The 18,759-nt window shown below is 43.5% G+C and overlaps 1 protein-coding gene across 4 annotated transcripts in view; it reads right to left on the bottom strand.

Annotated features, from left to right (window-relative positions):
* The window catches only part of LOC125005222 (multiple epidermal growth factor-like domains protein 11), a 76,527-nt gene that overhangs the window by 45,039 nt on the left and 12,729 nt on the right, over positions 1 to 18,759 (bottom strand). For all 4 annotated transcript variants that reach the window (XM_047580390.1, XM_047580393.1, XM_047580391.1 and 1 more), the window contains exons 2-5: positions 13,280 to 13,407; positions 11,824 to 11,925; positions 10,452 to 10,552; positions 4,043 to 4,135 (exon numbers count right to left, since the gene is read on the bottom strand). In XM_047580390.1, the coding sequence (XP_047436346.1) occupies positions 4,043 to 4,135; positions 10,452 to 10,552; positions 11,824 to 11,925; positions 13,280 to 13,401 (418 nt within the window). In that variant the 5' untranslated portion in view covers positions 13,402 to 13,407. The remainder of the gene's footprint in view (positions 1 to 4,042; positions 4,136 to 10,451; positions 10,553 to 11,823; positions 11,926 to 13,279; positions 13,408 to 18,759) is intronic.

Genomic DNA, 18,759 nt, shown 5'->3' with positions numbered 1-18,759 from the left:
ACGACTGTTCCCCTCCACAGGAGTGGTCCACCAACAAACATCACTCCATCATAGTGGGAGAGGAACCAACATTCACATTGGCTGATGTTAATGTTGATGAATCCACTCAACAACCAAAGACACTGCTCTCTGTCCACAAAGAACATGTGGGACAATGTTTAGTGGACAGATGAGACCAGAGTAGAATAGTTTGGTTTAAATGTTTGGAGATGAACCAACACTGCATTCCAGCATCAGAACCTCATCCCTCCATGACACATGGGGGCGCTAATGTCCTGGTTTGGGCCTGTTCTGCTGCATCTGCTCATCATTGATGGACCAATGAACTGTGAATTCTACCAGTGAACTCTGAAAGAAAATGTCAGGACATGAGTCCATGAGCTGAATGTGAAGAGAAACTGGGTCATGGAGGAAGACAAGGAGCCCAAGAACACCAGTGGTTCTCCAGAAGAACCAGATGAATGTTTAGGAACAAGTCAAAGTCCTGACCTTCATCCAGTAGAAATGTTGGAGCATCAGCTGATGAGAGGAAACCACCAACATCTCACAACTCAGCTGGTTCTGATCTGATTAATGGGATCAGATTAGACCCTGATCAGCTGTTTAGTCTGAAGGACTCACAGACTCAATGACAATCAGGACTTCAGCTGATGCTTTAAATCATTTTTATGCAGAAATGTGGAAATTGTAGAAAAGTGCCAGTGTCTTTCTGATCCCATCATGTTCACTGGTCTCCATGGAAACACACACATATAAACTGAAAGGTTTATAGTAAACTCAAACGGAGCTGCTGATTGTGAGGGAGTGAGAATCAGGTCTGGATTCTCTGTGTCCGAGCTGAAGAGTGGCGCCAGCAGATAAGGAGCGAGGACACGCCTCAGAACAACAGCTGCATTATGTCGTTTCACACCTCGACAGGATTTTCTCAACACGCAGCGCCAGCAAGAAAAGAGACGCTGCAAAACTCCTCTGAGGCAGCAGGGACCAGGAAATCCATCACTGGAAGACGTCCGATCTCTGGCCTCCTGCTGCTTCCTGCGCCTGAGTCTGTCCTGCAGCTCCCAGTCCTCTCAGCCAGTCTCCACCAGACCACATCCAGACCACCAGACCATCAGACCACATCCAGACCATCAGACCACATCCAGACCACCAGACCTCATCCAGACCTCCAGGCCTGCACTAGGCCTCCACCAGGCCTCCATCACACCTTCAGACCACCACCAGACCCCCAGACCACCAGGCCTCCACCAGACCACATTCAGACCACACTCAGACCACCACCAGGCCACCAGACCCCCAGACCTCCGGCCTCTCAGGCCTCCACCACACCACATCCAGACCACCCCCAGACCTCCACCAGACCTCCAGGCCTCCACCAGGCCTCCACCAGGCCTCCACATTCAGCAGAATATTCACAGAGGGAATAAAAGCCGAGGAGTAAACCCCGGCGGGACCAGTCCCTCGGGGTCTTTGTTCCTTTTATGACCGGCAGAAATAAATAAATTAAAAAAAGTTCATTCATGACAAGAGACACAAATAAGCCAAGTCTCCTCCGGTAAAGAGGGATGTTAATGTGATGCGCTGGGGCATCGTCTGTTTCCATGACAACAAATGGAAACCGGTCCGGGATTCGCTCATTACTGATGTGGACATGAAGCACAGACACAAAGACGTCCTATTGTTCCTGTCAGGGTTTTTATTTTCCTTACTTTACTCCCTCTGACTCCTCTGGAGAGGAGGAGACAGGAGGAGGAGACAGGAGGAGAGAGGAGGAGACAGGAGAGAGGAGGAGGAGGAGACAGGAGAGAGGAGGAGGAGAGAGGAGGAGAGAGAGGAGAGAGGAAGGAGGAGACAGGAGGAGACAGGAGAGAGGAGAGAGGAGGATGAGACAGGAGGAGGAGACAGGAGGAGGAGAGAGGAGGAGGAGAGAGGAGGAGACAGGAGAGAGGAGAGAGGAGGATGAGACAGGAGGAGGAGAGAGGAGGAGAGAGGAGGAGGTTCAGGAGTCACTTCCTGTATCTGGTTGAATGTTGTCATGTGACCCTGAGGTTCTTCTGTGTCCTTCAGGTTTCTGTGAATATTCATCCTCTCGTTCTCGTCCTCCTTCATCTTCTCCTCCTCCTTATTCTTTATCTCCTCTCCCTCCTCCTCCTCCTCCTTCATCTCCTCCTCCTCCTTCATCTCCTCCTCCTCCTCCCCCTCCTCCTCCTCCTCCTCCTCCTCCTCCTCCCTCCTCCTCCTCCTCTCTCCTCCTCCCTCCTCCTCCTCCCCCTCTCCTCCTTCTCCTCCTCCTCGGTGTCACTCAGTCTCCATGGAAACGGTCCATCTCTGATCAGCCATTGATGCTGCTCCTATTGATCTATACAGTAGATTCATTCACTTAAATGTTGAGACTTTTATTATTTTCGCATATTTTCTTATTTTTTTAAAAGTTTTGTTTCTTGAAGAAACAAACTATAAACGAACATTAAAGATGAGAACGTCTCCAGAAGCTTTTATTCAATTAATTAAAAAACAACACGTCACCATGTTTTTCCTTCTTTTCTTTTTTTATGTTTTTTAGAAACACCATTAAATGTGTTATTGAAGTTTCTGTGAGGGAGCGAAGCGGCTAAAAGCTTTAATATAAACTAAAAAGTAAATGGACCTCTGTTGAGATTATTTCATTATAAACCCTGAAGGATGTTTGATTGAGTCTCAGCTGGACGGTGACACATTAAGCCTTTAAATACATCCAGTTATTTATCTGGATCCTGAGCGGCAGAAAAACATGAAATCAGCTCCGTGTCCCAGCAGGAGGGACGTCCTCGTCCCAAATAACGTCGTCCACAGGTAACGAGACGATGATAAACTGAATTCATCCCAGACGGGATGAAGAAACAGAAGATAAGTAAGAGCGAATGATGAAGGGAGAAGAAAGGGAAATAAAGTGGGATAAACTTCCAGGAGACAGTGACCTGGTGTCCAGCTCTGCTCCGCTCGGACATTAGTGACCAGTCAATACTCGACCCTTCGCTCCCTCAGCCTCAGAGCCGGTGGACTTCACTAACCTGGACGTGGCCTCGGCCTCATGCATCGCTGCAATAAAAGCAGGTAAACAACAGGGAGGCTGCAGAGCACCAACAACAAAGGAGGCCTCATTAATTTGTCAATACAGCCTAAATCCCCTCATCCACACACACACACACGTATTTATTTCTATATTTATATATTTCTAGGCGGGTTTACTCTGAGCGGAGGAGATGAGGTTCACATTCAGACGCCAGAGCCTCATTTACAGCTTAAAGGTTCAATCAGGAAAGTTTTTCTTCTTTTAACCACGAGGCTGAAATAAAAGTCTCAGAGAGCAGCGACCGTGACTCAGACACGAGACTCGTCCACCTGCTGCATTTTACTTTATTTATTTCACTCGAAAGTTTGAACCTTTCAACTCGTCAACATTGAAACTTTCCACAAGTTTCTACAACAGAAAAGTTCCTGGAGGCAAAAAAAAAAGACCCAACAACTATAACTACAACTATTATTATTATTATAATTATTATTATTCAAGGTCTAATAATATTTCTGACTCTTATTTCATATGTGAGGCTCAGTCTATATTGATCCTGTATCAGGACAGGTATCAATACCAGTATCAGTGTATCAGCATCTGGATATCAGGACCAGGACCAGTATCATGATATCAGGACCAGTATCAGGATATCAGGAACAGTATCTGGATATTAGGACTAGTATCAGGATATCAGGACAAAGACCAGGACCAGGACCAGTATCAGGATATTAGTACCAGTATCAGGATATCAGGACCAGGACCAGGACCAGGACCAGGACCAGTATCAGGATATCAGGACCAGGACCAGGACCAGGACCATTGGATTCAGACAGGACCAGGACCAGGAAGGACCAGCAGGAGATCAGGATCAGACCAGGCCAGGACCAGTATCGGACCATACGGGACATACAGGTTCAGGGCCAGACAGGACCAGGACCAGTCGACCGTAGGATATCAGGACCAGGACCAGGACCAGGATCGGGTACTCACCGCTGGAGCAGTCCAGGCCTCCCCAGCCGGGTTCACACTGGCAGGTATCAGGAGAAACACATCGACCGTGGGCGCACTCCTCCGTACACAGCGCTGAGATAAACCAGGAGGAGGAGAAGAAGGAGGTTACACAACATGTCTGACTTTTGCGTCTCCATGGTAACGGTCCATCAGTGTCCGATCAATGACACTGATGGACCGTCACCATGGAGACCAGATCAAACCATGAGTTTACATCAGAACATCAGTCAAAGAGGAGGAGACGAAGGAGGAGGAGATGAAGGAGGAGTGGGAGGAGATGAAGATGAAGGAGGAGAAGATAAAGTAGAGGAGGAGAAGAAGGAGGAGACACCTCCTCCTCCTCCTCCTCCTCCTCCAGCAGATGTGCAGTTTCTCTGGACTGAACCGATGTTGTGGTGTGAACGCATGTATCCGGTCTCCACGGTAACGCCATGGATGGGGATGATGGAGACGTGCTGATCCAGGATTGACTCGTGTCTCAAAGTGTTGCTGCTCCAATGTTTAAACAGAACTCAAGAAGAATTAAAACTTCTTCTTCTTCTTCTTCTTCTTCTTTAAAGCCTTTAAAGGTTAAACATTCATCCGTTCTCCTCCAGGAGTCTCTCACTCTCTTATTAAAATCTGGATAAAGATCCCAGATGGAAGTTTATAGAAGAGTTTAATGAAAGTATTAAAGATTTTATTTACAGGATGTAGAAATATTCATGTGTTTTAATTGGAAAAATGTAGCAGAATCTCCTACTGTAAAGTTTATTATTGTATATATTCAACTTTTATAAGTAGCAATTATATTTTTACACATTTTTAGAGATTATTTAGGTGATTTCACAGCTCAGTCATGAGGGGTTAAATGTAAGAGCTGACGAGATGATTAAAAGAAGAAGAGAAATGAGTTTGAAAATAAGTTCAGTAACGTGTTTCTGACTCTTCTTCAGTGTTTAATGAAGAGACAATTTCAACAGCGAGAGAAAAAACCTGAGGAGGAGGAGGAACTTTCTTCCTCCATGTTTCTGTTCCTTCTGGAAACTCCTCAACCTGATGTTCATGTATTTAGTTATTTATTTATTTATTAGGAGATGATTAGTAGAGGTTGCCATGGTTACCACCAGATGATGCTTTGAAGTGAAGCTCTATAAAGTTTATTCAAATGAGACGTCTGTGTCGTTTTCATTTCTGAAGTAACAGAAAATGTTCATTTGTTCCTGCTGGGAACATAAATAACATGAAATAATTCTTCATACGTCACTTCATGTCCATTTCTATGCCGACAACACAATGTTCTGTCCCTGAGCTTCATCTTCAGCCGTCAATGACTTCCAAGTATCACTTCTTAATCACAGCCTTGTTTTAAATGCATAGAAGACCAGGTCTATATTCTACACAGTTACTCTGATTAACCCCCCATTCGAGTCCAGACGACACTTTGAATCAGGCCAAGAGGAATCTGAAGATTTACTGCCGCCCGGATAATGTTGATCCTCCGTCTCATTATTGCTCTCTGTACACTAGAGTTAGGGTTCAATACGCATTTAAAGTTTTCTAATGTTTCCTTTAGACCTGGCTTTTAAAAATAGATACGAATAGATTTTGAAGTCTGAGCACAGAGAAAAGCAGACGTCGGAAACTCCGGGAACCGATGAGGTTAGTTTGGACAAAATCTCAGAATTCATTTCAGAATTAAGTAAAATGAAATATATTCATTCGAACACTAACGATTAATACATTAATACGTCGACACGTCGCAGTGTTTCCTTAAAAAGCCCAAACATCACAAGACAGATGCTCATTTTTGGGAGTATTTCAATGACAACAACCAGCAACTCAAGAAGAACAAGCAGTAGAAGTGTTAGTAGAAGTAGAAGAAGCAGTAGAAGTAGCGGTAGAAGAAGAAAACATAGTAACGGTAGCAGTAGAAGAAGAAGAAGTAGAAAAAGAAGAAGAAGAAGAAGAAGAAGAAGAAGAAGAAGAAGAAGCAGCCGTAGCTGAGCTGCAGAGTATCTGGACTAAACCTGAGTTCAGTCTGACGGACGGTGACGTCATCGTGGTGTTTGAATAAAGGTTTATGAGTCAGTGTTTAACCAGAAGATTGACGTCTCCTCAGTGAAAACAGTGGATGGATCGATAACTTGTGAAGACGTTTAGCGTCTAAACCGTAACGACACCGCGGCTCAGACCGGAAACACTCGTTATTCTAATTGTGTTTGCTGATTGTGAAAACGTCTGATTATAAATGTTTTCCTGTCCCCAGGTCTCTAGAAACAGAGATGTAAAGCTCAGCCAGTCCACCTGATTAAATAACGATTTAATTAGAAACAGCAGGACGGAGCGGAGAGCGCAGGAGGAAGAAGAAGTGACTTTATTAAATGAGTTTAGGTTGAGTTTCAGGTCTCATGGCGACCGTCTCGTCCTCTATTGTTTCTGTGTTAAAGACCTTTCTGACTGTTGTTACACTAAGTGTCTCCGTTTAATGTTTTCTCAAAGATCGATGAAAGAAGAGCTGAGAGTTTTAAACTCCTGCTCTGACCTTGAGATCCGGTTGCATCACACATTCAAAGAGAAACTTCACAGATGTTCTTCTCTCTGAGCTCAGACGCCACAAGATCAGAAATGAATATCTCAACACTCACTAGAGGACATTAATTAGATTAACGTGCCAGACCAGAGAACAGACAACTTAAAGCTGTAAATACAGTCAGTCCAGTAGGTGGCGCTAATGCACCGGCAATTTCAACCAACTAAGAAGAAGAGGAGGAACAAAGCAGAACAAATTCAAATTTTTAAATTCAAATATTATACTTATTCACCGAGTCTGTGAGCATTGCACAAGGTTTAAGGCTAACCTAGATTGTAGCTTCCTAGCCTCCCAGCTAATATTAGCTCTGCTTGGCCTCTCAGCTAAAAGTAGTAACTAACTTCCTAGCATGCCAGCTAATAGTAGTAGCTCTTCCTAGCATCGCTCCCAGCTAACGGTAGGACTTCCTAGCGTTCCAGCTAACAGTAGCTTTAACTAGCCTCCCAGCTAACGGTAGCTTTAACTAGCCTCCCAGCTAATGGTAGCTTTAACTAGCCTCCCAGCTAATGGTAGCTTTAACTAGCCTCCCAGCTAATGGTAGCTTTAACTAGCCTCCCAGCTAATGGTAGCTTTAACTAGCCTCCCAGCTAATTAGTTAAGTCCAGCTGCTTTAACTACACCCCCTCAAGCTTAATACAAAGTAGCTTTAACTAGCCTTCCAGCTAATAATAGCTTTAACTACACTCCCAACTAACAGTAGCTTTAACTAGCCTCCCAGCTAATAGTAGCTTTAACTAGCCTCCCAGCTAATAGTAGTAGCTCTTCCTAGCCTCCCAGCTAACAGTAGCTTTAACTAGCCTCCCAGCTAACAGTAGCTTTAACTAGCCTCCCAGCTAACAGTAGCTTTAACTAGCCTCCCAGCTAACAGTAGTACTCTTCCTAGCCTCCCAGCTAACAGTAGCTTTAACTAGCCTCCCAGTTAATAGTAGTTTTAACTAGCCTCCCAGCTAACAGTAGCTCCTCATTTTTTATTCTTTTATCTAGTTTCAGTCTCAGATGTTCATTTACTATTTTCTGGTTTACCTGAATCTGCTTCACCTGGAAATTTATGCAAATTAGTGCAGGGGGGAGGAGACCGAGCTGTTTTCAACAGTCAGAGAAGTGACAGCATTCGGGAAAAGAGGAGGAAGAGAAGGAGGAATGAAGCGGCCTCAGGCTGAGACCAAACATGTCCAGTTAAAGTCACAAACTGAGAGTAAACAGACCTTCAACAAAACCACATGTTTATCTGAGAGATGCAGATAAACGGGAAACCGAGAACAGAGCAAGGAGACGGCAGGAAGGCCAGAACGAGGAAAAGCCGTCTAATCGAATCAGCCGGACAGAGGGAAACCTTTCAATTAGCTCCAGGAACAAAAGAGCCGTCCGACGCCGTTAGCGTTAGCGCCCAGGAACCAGGGTTCAACACAAAGGAGTCACAGAGTATTGGTCTCAGCCCCCGGGGAGAATCTAATAAAGTTGTTTACAAGCAGACATTGAATAAAGAGCCCCCCCCCTCCCTCACCCTCCCCTTACACCCCCTCACCCCCCCCCCCCCCCCCCCTGCAGGCAGACGCATTCACTGCCTCTGTCCGATAACAAAAGCCATAGAGTTTAACATGTAGGCTGGATAATCGATTTGTTCATCCAGGAGGAAACTGACCAGAGCTCAACAATGAAACAATCTGCATGAAATGAAAGAAGATGAAAAGATGGAAAGAATCTATGAGGACAGAGACAAGGAGACAAGGAGACAAGGAGACAAGGAGACATCAGGGTCCATCTTACAAGATACTAGTACTCCTCCTCCATCTCATCTTCATTTTCCCTCCCTCTCTCTTTCCTTCTTTCATTTATTGCACTTTCTTTCTTTCTTCCTTCCCCATTTCCTCCCGTCTTTCCCTCTTTCCACTTCCACTCCTTCCTTCCTTCCTTCCTTCTGTCCTTTGTCCCTCTCTCCTTCCCTCCTTCCCTCTGTCTGGATCCTCTGTGGTTTTAAAGTGGAACCATCCGGACTGAACCAAAGACTCATTAACAACATCATTAATATTATTCACGGTTTATTGACGACGTCAAACAGAAGAAGATGTGATGAGATAAAAACTGGAGCTCAGACTTAGATTAACAACGTTATGATGATGATGATGATTATCATCTTTTCTTTAAAGAGCTGCAAATAAAACCCGTGTCTGGTGGATAAGGGCTGATGTTTATTAATGTGAGTGACCAACGGACTCGTCCTCGTCCCCAGAGAATGAAACTAAACGGTTTCAAAGGTTTAGAGCGACTTAGATTCAGGGGTTTGAAGACACGTCTCAGTCTATTTACACAGAAGTAGAAAATCTGTGTGGATAAACTCAGTGATGTGAGTCTGACAGTTTCCTCAGCAGAAACATTTAAACCTGGATCACGCAGCTTATTGGAACCCTGGTAGTTTCCTTTATGAAGCCGTCCTGTGTGATCTGCCTCCTTATTCATTTACTCTTTTCATTCCCAAAGAAGCTCCAGAAGCTGGAGCCTTCAGCTCAGTAAGGACCGTCTGGTGAAAGTGTCTTTAAAATATCTGCACCCTCGTCCTCAAACTGGATCACTTTAAGTTTGGCAGAGTTTATCCATCTGTACTCAGAAGGAATTTACACCTGGAACGTCGCTCGATGTCTGATTTCCTACTCGTAGAGTCGTAGAATTCCAAGATGGCCGCCCCACGTATAAACCGTATCTGTAACATTCTGTTTATTAGCTCTTAGATTAGTTGTTGTTGCTCTAAAGTATTTTTCCACATACAGACGTTGAAATGCTGTGTTTCATGTGTTATATGGGAGCTACAGGCCCATGTCACGCTAACGGCTAAAAACATTAGCCTGGTTCAACCAAAACCGCCAAATACCACGGTGTTGATTTCTTTGTACAGTTATAACTCTTGAGTATTTTTATAAATTTCTGCCTCATGTGATCTTGTAGATTCATCTGTAAATAATTCTAGTAAAAAACTCTTATCTGTTCATTTATAATTTATAAACTGAAACAGCCCAAACTGTGTTAAAGCTGTGGTTCAGGACCATGTGAGTCCTCTGAGTGACGCGTTGCTAGTTTAACTGTTATTTTTAATGTTTTGTTGTGTTCATTACCTCAGTGGGTTTATTTCCTGGTTAAATACATAAATAACTAAATAAAGAAAGAGGAAAGAAAACCACTGAGATGTCATTTCTAACGAGACGTGAAAATAAATGTTTTCACTGTGACGACTGGACACAAATAAACAGGTTGATCTGTATCAGGACGAAGAATCAAAGCTCTGAAGACGACCTCCATAATCTGAATAACAATCAACAGACAATCACATGGTGGTAACCATGGTAACCTTTACTAACCACCTCCTAATAATGAATGAATGAATGAATGAATGAATGAATTTCATATCATCTTCTGTCTCTCTCTTTTCTTTCCTTCTAGACATTATCACTGGTAGTTTTGGTCCTAAATAGTTTTAATGGAAATAGTTGTAAATAACTAAATGAGTTGATCAGCTTTAGAAATGTCCAGGTTAGATTTACATTCTAAGTTCTAGAAATGTTTGGTTCAACATGTTTGTGGTTTTCTAACTGGTTCCTCCTGGATCTGATGGTTCTAGTCTGGTTTTAGCTCCAACGTGTTCACACAGAGAATGAAACCGAACCAGGACCAAGGTGAAACAGAGTCAGACTCTGGGACCAGTAGACTCTGGAGTCCAGAGGGTTAGTAACAGATGGTGGGTTTTGTGTGTGGGACCAGGTCTTGGTGTCGTGGGTTTAGTTTGTGTCTGATGGGAGACGATGGGTGAAGCTGGAGTGGACTCACGGACACACAGGTCCCCGGTCTCGTAGAAGCCGGGGCAGCACTGGGAGCGTCTCCTGTACATGGTCCTCACTCCTCTCCTGTAGGCCGTCTTATAGCTGATCCTGAGGACACATGTCCACACTCCGGTCACATCCATGTTTCCTTCCTTCCTTCCTTCTTTCCTTCCTTCCTTCCTTCCTTCCTTCCTTTTATCCTTCCTTTTTTCCTTCCATGTTTCCTTCCTTCCTTCCTTCCTTCCTTCCTTCCTTATATGTTTCCTTCCTTCCATCCTTCCTTCCCTTCCTTCCTTCCTTCCTTCCTTCCTTCCTTCCTTCCTTCCTTCCCTACTTCTTTCCTTCCTTCCTTCCTTCCTTCCTCCTTCCTTCCTTTTTTCCTTCCTAGTATCCTTCCTTCCTTCCTTCTATGTTTCCTTCCTTCCTACCTTTTTTCATTCCTTCCTTCCTTCCTTCCTAGTATCCTTCCTTCCTTCCTTCCTTCCTTCCTTCCTTCCTTCCTTCCTTCCTTCCTTCCATGTTTCCTTCCTTCCTTCCTTCCTTTTTTCCTTCCGTCCTTCCTTACTTCCTAGTATCCTTCCTTCCTTCCTTCCTTCCTTCCTCCCTTCCTTTTTTCCTTCCATGTTTCCTTCCTTCCTTCCTTCCTTCCTTCCTTCCTTCCTTCCTTCCTTCCATGTTTCCTTCCTTCCTTCCCTTTATCCTTCCTTCCTTCCTTCTTCCTTCCTTCCTTCCTTCCTTTTTTCCTTCCTTTTCCTTCCTTCCTTCTTTCCTTCCTTCCTTCCTTCCTTCCTTCCTTCCTTTCTTCCTTCCTTTTTTCCTTCCGTTTTTCCCTTCTATGTTTCCTTCTGTCCTTCCCTTCTTCCTTCCTTCCTTTTTTCCTTCCATGTTTCCTTCCTTCCTTCCTTCCTAGTATCCTTCTTCCTTCCTTCCTTTTTTCCTTCTATGTTTCCTTCCTTCCTTCCTTCTATGTTTCCTTCCTTCCTTCCTTCCCTTCTTCCTTCCTTCTTCCTTCCTTCTATGTTTCCTTCTTCCTTCCTTCTATGTTTCCTTCCTTCCTTCCTTCCTTCCTTCCTCCTTCCCTCCTTCCTTCCTTCCTTCCTCCTCGTACTCCATCTACTTTTCCTTCAACATGAAACCACCTCCTCCCACCTCCTCCCTCCTTCCCTTTAGCTCCTCTTTATTATTTTCCTCCTCTGTCTTTTCCTTCTTCATCCTCATCATCCACCTTCCTTCTTGTTCTTCTTCTGTTGTTCTATTTCCAGTAGGTTTGATGCTTTGAAGCTTTAGTTTGGACGTAAACCCATGTGGTCTGGTCTCCATGGAGACGGACCACATGTCACGAGTTAGAACCTGCCCCGGCGCCGTGTCCGGGCTCTTACCGGTGTCTGGTGCACTTGAACCAGTTGAGGATGTCGGTGCAGCGGGTGTAGTAGACCTGGTCGAAGGGGTGGGCGTAGGATTCCTGCACGGTCACCGCGTAGCTGCAGAGGGAGGGTCCACAGTTTATTTCTACAGCACAACATCAAATACACCAAAAATAAAACCGTCAGCTAATGAAAAACTAATGAAGTAGTTAATGATGTCCTGCTGAACTTGACCAAAGACCCGTGAGAAGAGGGTTTAAAATGCTCCAAATGAAACTATTAGCAGGACTGGCTGGTAAATCGTGGTATTTTTCAACATTGTGCCTGAATCACAGAGTGTGAAGGTATTTAGGTGAAAATGATGAATGAAGAGAGGAATCAGAATAAAATGAAACGTTAAATTTAACTGAGCAAAAACATCTTTTAGAAAACCAGTTCAGGGCTTTTAAAATGTGATCTAGTTTAGTTTGCCCCCCTCTCCATCACCCCGACTCAAATAAACATGAAGAGCAGCACCAGGCGTCGACCTGGGCTCCAGATTCACTAGATCCCAAACTGATCAAGTGTCTGTGAGTCACAATATTAGGAAGGTGGTCATAATGCTGTGGCTGATCGGTGTACGTTTGTCACGTATTCGTTTTTTTTTTAAATGTGAGGTTTTTCAGAGAAGAAGCAGGTTGAATAAAGGTTCCTGGGCCTTTGTTGGAGAAGGTGAAAGTGTAATAATCATCAGAGCTGAGATCCATTTGCACAATTGGTCGTGATTAGAGCGCGACGCCGGTCGATCACGGCTCCGCTCTCATCAGGACCAGCATTGTGCTCTCAGACTCCGAGGACTCGCTCTGGATTTACAGCCTTTCCCTTGTTTTTATGAACTTTTATTGGTTATTTAGTTATTTGATTGGATTCATTTACATCCATCCAGGCATCAACAGATGTAAATACGATGGATTACAGCAACAACGCTAATTTACATCCTCAGTCTCTGGGCAGAAAACACAGAAAAACATCCAGTCAGACCACATCACTGGGTCTGGTTCTGGTTTTATCTGACGCGCAACATGAACAGAATATTAATTTAAATAATATAAATGAGAAATAAATGAACCAATATTAAATAAATAAACAAATTAATAAATAATAAACCAGTGCGGTGGCGTCTGTCTCATCACAGATTCTACATCTCTGGCCTTTTAATAAAATGCTATGCTAATGCTAATGCTATGTGTGGTCAGATGTTGAATCTAATTCCAGGTGTTTCCTCCTTGTTGCATCTTTAGAGGTGAAGTCCAGACAAACTTTAGACAAACGTTTGGTCTCAGACATGTTGAAGGTTCATTTCCATCCATGCAGCTATAGAGCTAAGGAGGCTAAGCTAATTAAAAACTCTCTGGGGACTCTGGGAGCCCTTCATTAATATTTTATTTAATGGGCCGTGATTTGTGGCCGTGGGGGGTTAGACCAGACTGACCTCTCCCAGTGGCTGCAGACGTTGGGGTCGTCTGGGTTGAGGGCTGAGGTCGGGGGATTGAATCCCAGCAGGATGAACCAGAGCAGGGATCGAACCCCTCCGGCCTCCATCGTCCTCCTCATGACGTCCTTCAGAAAAGACAGAAAACAACAAGACACAACAACATCACATCTTTAGAAGAAATAAAAGCTTCACAGTTTCAGCCTTTTGTCGCGTTATTACGTATCAACATGTGGAGAAAGTTTTTATCGGGGACGAAGCTTCAGGATATTTTAACACATGTTGTTACGGGTCAAATACGACCTGATAATAACACTGGTGCTTCTGTCCATGGATCATAGAAATGTTTTAGTTTGTTCTGGGGATCAAATCTGGCTCAGTTTGACTTTATCAGATAAAAACCAGGAGCATTCAAAGGTCAAAGGTCTGTGAGGCCAAAGAACAACATTTAATCCAGCGTTTACATGAATATAATGAATAACAAGTTAGAATTTACAAACACGACAAGTTCTGAATAAATAAATAAAATAAAACCTGATTAATGACTGTGATCAAAACATCTTCACTGATGAAGAGGAGCATCACATCTACTGAAACAGAGGAGGAGGAGGAGGAGCAAAAAGAGGAGAGACCAGGATCCACAGAGACCAGGTCCACAGAGACCAGGATCCACAGAGACCAGGTCCACAGAGACCAGGTCCACAGAGACCAGGTCCATAAACTCCAAAGCAAATATTTGATTTAAAGCATGTTTCCTCTGTAAGAAGCAGGAAGACAAACACGTCTCCTCTTATTTGTAGTTTCTGTATAAACGAGGAAACATCCACCTCCTCCTCTGAGATTTATTTTCTGTGTGAACATATAAAAGTTGAACATATGTGGTTTAAACCAAAGTGGAGGGAGGAAAAAAAACAGTAATTACAGTAATTCACAGAGTGTCCTTGAACGCATCGATAAAACATCACACAAGCAGCAATTTAAAAAAAAAACACAAATACAAAAAAAAATAAAAACAGCAGCAGAGATTCTTGAGACGTGAACGATACCAGCAGAGAAACGATGTTTGTGAATGTGAAAGCAGACGAGGAGAAAGGAGAAATAAAATGAAAAGCCTCTGAGGCTGAAAGCCGCCAATTTAACGTGAGGAGAAACTCCAGCTGCTTTACATAAACACCAACATCAGCACCACAACGTCCTCCCTTTATCTAAAATTACACCAGATCCATGTGTCTCCACCTCAACCTGAAACCAGGATTCAATCTGAGCAAATGGAAAAGATTAGAGGAAACTCGTCGTCTGGTCTCAGGATGAAACCAGGATCATTTCCACCGACAGTGTTTCTGCTGTGACAGCGACGTCGTCTCCTCAGACTCTGACAGGCTGCAAAATATAATAACATATAATAATATGTCACAGACATGATGAATAAATCCCTGAGTGACACATGAGGCCCACCCACACCCCCCCCCCCATCCTCCCCCATACTCCCTCCTCATCCTCCATCCTAGAAGGAAGGAATGACATGATGATGGTGGAGCTCCTCTCATTAGGACTAAAGGAAGGAGACACTGACAGGGAGGGAAGAAGGGAGGGAGGGAGGGAGGGAGGAAGGGAGGAAGGAAGGAAGGAAAGAAGGAAGGAAGGAAGGAAGGAGGATTTAGTGAAGCTGTTGCCACGGAGACGTACCGTGAAGAAGGAGGAGATGGAGGAGGAGGAGGAGGAGGTGGAGGAGGAGGTGGAGGTGGAGGTGGAGGAGGAGGAGGAGGAGGAGGAGGTGGAGGAGGAGGAGGAGGAGGTGGAGGAGGAGGAGGAGTAGGTGGAGGAGGAGGAGGAGGAGGTGGAGGTTCCTGTGTTGGACACTGAGATAAACGACATTTATCAGATGAGTGAACGAATCATTAATCAACATTATGAAACCTCATCACTCCTCACTCTTCAATCCAATCACTCCTCATACACTTCTCCTCATCACTCCTCTCTTCTCCTCCCTTCTCCCCTCCTCTCTCTCTCTCCTCCTCCTCCTTCTCCACCTCCTCTCCTCCTCCTCCTCCTCCTCCTCCTCCTCCTCCTCCTCTCCTCCTCCTCTTCTCCTCCTCCTCCTCCTCCTCTCTCTCCTCTCCCTCCTCCTCCTCCTCCTCCTCCTCCTCCTCCTCCTCCTCCTCCTCCTCTCCTCCTCCTCCTCCTCCTCCTCCTCCTCCTCTCCTCCTGTCCTTCTCCTCACATGCTCCTGAGAGAAACTGCAGAGAAGTGACTTCCTGTAATTAATTCCGGTGAAAGACGCTCGGATGTGATGTTCAGGATTAAAGCCACAGATAATTCAGAGCCATCAAACATCCAGTCGGCTCTGCCATATTTTATCACGTTAATAAAGAGGAGCAGGAGGAGCAGGAGGAGCAGGAGGAGGCTCCGCTCCACCAGGACGTTAAAACAGATTCTTATCGATCAAACGTTTGGTTGAGGACGCGTCACATCGATTTGAGATTCAATCTGTGGGAGGACGACGAGTCCAGACACCGAGTCAGAGACAAAACAGGAGTAGAAGAAGAACCAGGAGCCTCTGAGCCCAGAGAGTCCTGATCTGGACTAGACCTGGACTAGATCTGGACTAGATCTGGATTAGATCTGGATTAGATCTGGACTAGACCACGGGACACAAGACACCAGATCAACTACAACCAGTCTGAAACCAGTTTAAAACCAGTTTAAAACCAGCCTGAAACTAATCTGAAACCAGTTTAAAATCAGAATGAAACCAGTCAGACACCAGTTTAAAATCAGAATAAAACCAGTTTAAAATCAGAACGAAACAAGTTTAAAACAAGCCTGAAACCAGTTTAAAACCAGTCTGAAACCAGCCTGAAACTGATGTGAAACCAGCCTGAAACCAGTTTAAAATCAGAATGAAACCAGCCTGAAACCAGTTTAAAATCAGAATGAAACCAGTCTGAAACCAGTTTAAAATCAGCCTGAAACCAGTTTAAAAACAGAATGAAACCAGTTTAAAACCAGAATGAAACAAGTCTGAAACCAGTTTAAAACCAGTCTGAAACCAGTTTAAAATCAGAATGAAACCAGCCTGAAACCAGTTTAAAACCAGAATGAAACCAGTTTAAAACCAGCCTGAAACCAGAATGAAACCAGTTTAAAACCAGCCTGAAACCAGTCTGAAACCAGTTTAAAACCAGAATGAAACCAGTCTGAAACCGGCCTGAAACCGATGTGAAACCAGTCTGACACCAGTTCCAGTTGAAGGATTGTGGAGCCTGGTGCTGTTTAAAAGTCAGCTGAATAAAAACCGGTTCCTGGTTCTTGTGTAGTTTCTGTTTCTCATGAGCAGAAACAGGAGCGACAGGAAATCGATGTAACTCAGTTATTGTTGGTCAGAGAATATTTCCAGGCTCAGACTCTGGTTTCATTTATCTCTGTTACAGCCGACGGTTGTTGCTCTACGTTCTAATAAAGTCAGTAAATAAATAAAACGTATTTATTTTTTAGAGACTAAAGCCTCATTCATGATTATTTGGGCTGTGTTGCATTGTGGGAAACGTGGTCCAGAGACATGACTTTTATTTCTGTTTTGAATTATGTTCTTTCTCCTCCTCCTTTTCTTTATTTCCTCCATCTCCTCTACCTTCTTCCTGTTTCCTTCCTCCTCTTTGCTTTCTTTTCTCTCCTCCTCATTTTTTTCTTCCCATCTACCCTCCTTCTTCTTTCCCTCCTCCTCATTTTCATCTCTCCATTTTCCCCCTCCTCCTCCTCCTCCTCCTCCTCCTCCTAAACTGACGGACGTCTGATCTGGTCGAGGTCAGATTGATCCTTATAAACGTGTTGAGGTCATTTAGAGGAAACAAATAAATAAATAACATTAATGAATGAATGAATGAATGAATTAATTAATGCATTGAATTTAAACTGTGACTCTGAACTTAAACCCTGTTCATTAATTCAGAAAATATTCTTTTTTTTAAATCATTTTTATATATTTCTTTTTTATTTCTCTGAAAATGTGAATCTTTCATCTTTTCATTTGCAGTTTTGTGTGAATATAAAATTCAGTTTCGCCTCCACTTTCTAAAGATCAGTGACGGCCAGAAGTCACGAAGCCTCCAACACAGACCAGGTATTTAAGGGGAATAATGCAGCGTTAACGGACGCAGACAGACGTCATTATTTAATTAATATGTGAGGATTATTTCAGCACAGAGCTTTAAGACGAGGGCTCGTTCCCCCCACGGCCGATACTCAGCTCCACGGTGACGGAGAGTTACGGTTTGCTGACGGTGGAAAGAGGCGAGTCGATGTCTTCCTCTTTGATCGTCTGGAGTCAGGAACGAACAGCGAAGCAACTGTCACCAAGATGATTTAAATCATCTCCGACCAGGAGAAATATGATTTAATATGCGTTTACATGATCAGTGCTTCCAGATAAAACCAGCTGGAAACTTGTCATCTGCCCCCTGGTGGATTTATCCAGGTCCTGCAGGCAGCAGCTTTTGGCAGCCGTTTCCAAAATGGCCAAAGGCTCATTTTAAATGTTAAGAATATATTTATGTTGTTACTGTATTCATATTTATTTTATTAAATCAACTTATAATCACTTCATACTTTATACATTGTTATAAATTGGTCAATGCTACTGAATCTTTTTGACAATTTTTCTAATAAAAAAAATTCTAAATTCAACTAAATTATTTAAATATTATTTAATATTATCATGTCATCTCAAACTGTGCATTAATGTATTTTTTAAATGATATTTATTTGTGATTTTTCTGTTTAACTTAATGTTGCAGACGTTAACGGTGTAATTAATATTTGTCATCAACACTATTAAATGACTATTATAACCTGTATAAAATATATCCATCCTTATGTACATTTTTGTTCATCTTTGCACAGAAATTACACTTTTGGGGGGAAAAAATAAATAAAACTAAAAGAAATGTTCTTTGTTCTGACATAAATATAAAATCAAAGGTTGATGCATTAAATATAATAAGGAAAAAACATGAGGAAATGGTGATAAATAATTCTTTTTTAATTTAGTTTAAAGGCTATCTGAGTATTTCTGTTTAAAATAATAATAGTAATAATAATGTGTCAGCTGTTAAATAACGGAGCCGTTTGCTGTTAAACCCAATAACCTCAGTGACCCGTGTAACGCAGCGTCTCTTCCTCTTTAAGAGCGAATCGCCCTAATCCTCCCATTCAGCCTTCATCCCCCTGATCAATGCTCAGCTATGGACGGAGGATGGAGGGCTGCTATCGATGCTGTGCGGAGCCCGGCTCAATAAATCGACCCCTCGGTCCCCTCCACCTCCAAGACGCTCTGCTTTTGTTGATTAAGGGCTTCTTGTGTTTCACTGCAAATGGTTTTCAAATATTAGCTCTTATTAAACTTGCTAAACAGGCGGAACGACGGCCCAGAAACATCCGCAGGCCGCGAAGACTCAACGGAGACGCAGCAAAACACTCACAAC

This window comes from Mugil cephalus, chromosome 3, assembly GCF_022458985.1.
Source record: "Mugil cephalus isolate CIBA_MC_2020 chromosome 3, CIBA_Mcephalus_1.1, whole genome shotgun sequence".
In the NCBI taxonomy this organism is placed as follows: Eukaryota; Metazoa; Chordata; class Actinopteri; order Mugiliformes; family Mugilidae; genus Mugil; species Mugil cephalus.
This window is presented reverse-complemented; position numbering and strand designations above follow the sequence as displayed.